Raw genomic sequence first — 5,348 nt, forward strand, 5'->3', positions numbered from 1 at the left:
CTGAGCCTGCGCGTCCGGAGCATGTGCTCCGCAACGGGAGAAGCCACAACAGTGAGAGGACCGTGTACCGCCAAAAAAAAAAAAAAAAAAAAAAAAATCTCATTGTTATTTGATTCCATGTATATATATACCTAATACGTGACTATCAACCGACCTTAATTCCAAAAGGTCGGTTATATTAACTAATGCTTGGTTTCCGCTGGTAGCGTGTGTTGTGCCGGCTTAAACACTCTCATTTTGCTTCACCCTCCTACAAGGCTGCAGGAGACAGCCACGTTAAATGCCACGGCACACTGCAGAACCTAAAGATCTTCTCGGATGATTTTTAATGTATCTGCTTTGATGCTCTTACTAAAAACATGTTTTTCCTCTAATCATGACTACCTCCAGAGATACTGTGAGGACAATGTTATGTGTTTGAAATGCTCTGAATTCCTTAAAAAAAAAAAAAAGGCACTATAGAAATAAGTTGCTCTGAATAAAAACTGATTTTCCCCCCTCATTTTTATGGATTGTGCAGTAAAGGTGAGAGGTGAGTGAAGAGACCAGGTGAGCTACACCCTCGGTGACCACAGCTCCTTGGGGGCCGGGGGGGGGTCTCACCTTCTCCCTCGTGAAGTGTGGACACTGCCATCTGCCACGTGAAACCGCAGGGCCTTTCCTCCAGAAACAGCCTGCCTAGAAGTTCGTGGGTGTGCAGACCAGAAGGGAGTCACCTGGGCTGAGGTTAGACTGGTGTGGGCTGTGAAGAATTTAGGTAGCGTAGCTGTGCTTGACTGTCCAACGAAGTCTCGAGCACCCCCTGGATCCCTGTGTCACCCGCTAGTGAGAACAAAGGCTGAGCGGCGGCGGGAAGGCTGAGGGTCTGGAGTGGGCGCGAGGCGGGGCTCACCTGGATGATCTGGGCGGCCAGCTCGGGCGTCCCGTGCTTCAGGTCGTGGCCGTTGACGGCCAGCACCCGGTCGTTGCCGCTCAGCCTGCCGTCCTGCGCCGCCAGCCCCCCTTCCAGCAGGTCGAGGACGAAGACGCCCGGCTCGTCGGTCCTTCGGACGAGTTTGATGCCGAGCTGTTCGGCAGAGTCCCGTTTGTGAAGAACCACCTGGAAAACCTCTTCCGGGGGCGAGCCGCCCACGGGGCGGCTGTGCACGCGGCCGCCGCAGCGTCTCTCCCGAAGCACGGTGAGGTGCAGCGTGCTGCAGGGCTGAGACAGCACGGCACGGGCGTGGTTGTGGGACACGCTGCTGATGTTGTGGTGGTTGACCTGGAAAAGAGGGTGACGGCCGAAGCGTGACAATCTTTTATCTTCCCAGCTCGTGGCAATGTTCATATAAGGGTTCTGAAGGAAACTGACGTTGTGAAAATGATACACAATCATTACTTACAAAGACAAGCACTCCAAAGACATTTTAAAACGTACAAGAGTTCCTAAAATTAACTTACAGTGACTAGCATTAAGTAGAGAATAGTCGTCAAGATCACAGGCTTTAGTGATAGTCTTGAATGAGGGTCCTTGGTTCTGCCGTATAACTGGATAACCTCAGGCAAATTACAGAACTTGTTTCCTCACCTGTAAAACGTGTTTACCATCCACTTCATAGGGTCGGGAAGTGCATAACTAGACAACATCAGATATGGCAAGTGCTCATGAAAGACTAGTTCTAATGGAACAGAAACTGAAGTTCTACTGGATTACAAATTTACTTTTCCAAAATGAAATACACTTAAGCTAGAGAAAATAAACTGAGTTTTATTTTAAGGAAAGTGGTGCAATCAAGTATACAGGCTTATTTTAGATGAGTGACTTTTACTTTGAAGAAAAGCCAATAATCATAATTCCACTCTAATTCTTTGGCACACAAGTGTAACATATATCTTATAAAATAAGCATAATTTAATACAGAACATTCACTTATTAAACTTTATAACCTTGAAATAAGTACAGTGACTGATCCTTGGACCTGTAACATCACTGAGAAAATATACCCATCTTCAGTTATTTACCTAGCTAGAGGAATTAGCACAGTTCTAAGTATTTATCACAGTGAGAGCTCCTCTGAATCTGCCTGAGGTGAAAGTGAGGGGAACCAGCGCTCCGAACGTCGGTTATGTGACAGGGTCTGGGTGAGGTGTGATCACCTAAACTCCTTAAGTTTTTTTCACATGAAATCTACGTGAAGCAAGACCTCCCCCCTTTCTGTTAATCTAGGGTTGATAGTTTTGAACACCGTTAACTTGAATTTTGTTGATTTTGGCCTGTTGGCATCTCTAAAAATTCAGTCATCAAATTCATAGATGTCATACACAAAGTTGCTATTCTCCCAAGTCTGCAACATCTATGCATTTGGTAGCCATCCAAGCCCTCAATAAAAACACTGAATACAGGGTCAAGTAGAGAATTAAGGCAGTTTCTATAAAAACTAGCCTGACATGAATCCATTAATCAAAAACCATCATTTCTGGCTACTCAGCTAAGAGCTACCTATCTCTAGACTCACAGTTTTCCTTCTTATATTCAGGTATATCACAAATGACTTTATGAAATATCTGGCTGAAATCTGGCCATAGCCGTGTGTAAGCATGCAGCCTCATAGTATCCTTGTGAAGTAGGTGTGGAATATCCCACAGCTGGAAGAAGATTTTTTCCTTCATAAATGTTTAGTGGCTGGCAAAAGGCAGAGAAAGCAGAGACCAGATAAAATACTGTCTCCAGGCTTTGTAAAAATAGCACCAGCAATAGAAAACTCTACCACTTCGGCTAAATGTGTTTTGTACCAATGCAATCAACACATGGCTGCAATTATTTTCCTTCAAAACTGAACATGCCTCAATCATTGATGGTGGACCAAACTGAAAATACCCATTCTTCATAATGCTTTAAAAGTTGTATTATCTTTAATAGTGACACTGATGTAATTTATAACAATATTGTTTTTCTTCAAACTGCTCAAAAGGCTGCATCATAAAAGGCCTTGAAGGTTATATGGGTCTCCTCTTCCAAGAGGCTATTTAGTAGAATAAGGGGTGTGTGTGTGTGTGTGTGTGTGTGTGTGTGTGTGTGTGTGTGTGCGTGTGTGTGCGCGTGTGCGTGTGTGTTTTTAATGCGGGAAAACCAAAGCCACACCCTGTCACTGCATACAGTTTCCTAAAATAGAAGCACAGACGGCCTGGCAGCTCTTTGCTCTATAAATAAACCATCTTGACCACTCTTGGGGATTTTCATATCGGCTCACTGTATTATTTATGTATCTTATACAGAGTTGGACCAGGTAGTAAACCAGGTAGTAAAAAAATTCCAAGCAGCCTTCTTTCCCACCGTTTACTTTTGAATGACCATAAATACTCCACATTTGGGCAAGGGGTGTGGCTTTACTTACTGGCTCCAGCATACCAGCCAGAGACCAAGCAGAAGTCAGGGCCCACAGTAGGAGAGATCCTTTTGAATCCATTAACCAGGTTATGTGTTCTTACTTTTCTTATCGATTTGAATCATTAAACTGGACTTATTAAGATGATCATTACTAGAGATATTAATATGTGTGCCTCCGTAAACAATAACAGTGCCTTGGAATTTCTACAATGTAAATTTATAGCTATGAGTTAATTTCCAAAAATGTAGTCAATAATTTCAGATAACTATAATTTTATTTGAGTTGTAAGGATTCAGTTATGTTACTAAACACAATTCTCTAAAATAGAAGAGTAAAAGGCCCTCTGCTGAAATATATTAGCAAATAAAGCCTGAAAAACTATTTAACCTCAATGGTATTCAAAGAAATGCAGATAAAAACAAAGCATTTGTTTTTACCTTTATAAGTTAGAAAAAGAATGAGTACTATATACAGCTGTTAATACCCAGTGCTAGTACATCACTGGTAGCAAAAAAGAAAACACAGAAATGAATGTACACGTATTAACAGAGAGGCTGGAAGCGGGAGAAAACGGGAGAGAGAAAGAACGCTGTGCGAGCTGCAGACGGGCAGCCGGGCTCTCTGGGTCTGGGCCGCCCGGGTGTCACAATGTCGGGGCAGCCAGCAGACTCGGACTGCAAGCTGGGAAGTTGGGAACGCAGGGAAGGGTTTGCCAGCCTGGTGCAGCCAGAGTACTAATGTCGTAAAATGACAGCAAATACAGCATACAGTAAATAGCTATCTTTTACTGGTAAACACAGTGAAGAGCTAGCTACGGTATGATCAGGAAGCTGATTTTATATAAGCAGGACTGGTTACGCTTCCTGTACCCCCTATTTCTTCTTAGTATTTAGTAAGAAAACACTGCTAGAAAGTTCAGTCTGTGTCAGCCTTGCTAAGGGCAATGAAGGAAGGGTGTGGGGCCCGAGTATGTTAAAGTGGGAATAACACACCGTGAGGGGCAGCGTACAAGGGGGAGTGGAAAAAGTTCTAGAGGGTCCAAGTTTTGTTTTAATAAAGGAGACGGCTATTCCCGACAGGATGTTATATCCAAGTCCACTCTTACTGATTCAGCTGTGCTTATGACATACACAGCACTATGAGAAATCTGTATCACAATTGGTACCGTTAGGGTGGCTGCAATCACCGTAGAAAGCCAAGCCCATTTAAATAGTTCACTGTGATTATACGCCAAGAGCTGAAGAGTAAAGCAGTGAATGTTGTCAGTAATTCAAGTAAACAGAGGTCCGAACTGGCGAGAAGGGCTGAGCAAAGCTTTTAAGGATGAAGGTGGACAAGCCAGCACGGTGGGACAGCCTGGAATTGGGAGTGAGGTGGCAGCAAGAAGATTGCCATGTCTGGCTTTTCCACTGGATTATAAATTCCACGAGGACTGGGGGAGTACCTTGCTCTTAGTTGTATTCTCAGTGGCTAGTACAGTGCCTAGAACATTACAGCTGCTGTGTGTGAAGCAAAAAGGAAGGGTTAAGATGAAGATGACAGGCTGTGCAAGAGACCACAGAGGACCGTGAATATTAACCAGTCTGGGTGTGACGCTCCAGTCACATTTTCCCAAGGAAAGCAGAGTTACAGATACATTAACCTGGCAGTGATTTTGTCGGATTGAAGAGCAGAGAGCTGGGTGGCAGGGATGTCTGGTGGGGTGTGTACAGAGTTAGACACAGCAGTGGGGGCCTGGACTGAAGCGGGAGCAGGGAAAGGGGGAGTGAGGTGTGGGTGTCAACACATCACGGTGAGGACCAAACAACAAAGGAGGGAGAAGTCCTGGAGCTTGGGTTCCTAGAAGATAGTTTTCCTTGTTATGAGTATTTCTTCTCTCTCCTTCTGGAGGTTACTATTTCTTTTTTTTTTTTTGGCGGTACATGGGCCTCTCACTGCTGTGGCCTCTCCCGCTGCGGAGCGCAGGCTCCGGACGCGCAG

General features: G+C 44.5%; 1 protein-coding gene across 4 annotated transcripts in view; it reads right to left on the reverse strand.

The window, feature by feature from the left end:
* Positions 1-5,348, reverse strand: part of LNX2 (ligand of numb-protein X 2) — a 46,787-nt gene that overhangs the window by 26,562 nt on the left and 14,877 nt on the right. For all 4 annotated transcript variants that reach the window (XM_028497398.1, XM_007112031.4, XM_055089646.1 and 1 more), the window contains one exon: positions 893-1,261. In XM_028497398.1, the coding sequence (XP_028353199.1) occupies positions 893-1,261 (369 nt within the window). The remainder of the gene's footprint in view (positions 1-892; positions 1,262-5,348) is intronic.

This window comes from Physeter macrocephalus, chromosome 13 (genome assembly GCF_002837175.3).
Source record: "Physeter macrocephalus isolate SW-GA chromosome 13, ASM283717v5, whole genome shotgun sequence".
NCBI lineage: Eukaryota > Metazoa > Chordata > Mammalia > Artiodactyla > Physeteridae > Physeter > Physeter macrocephalus.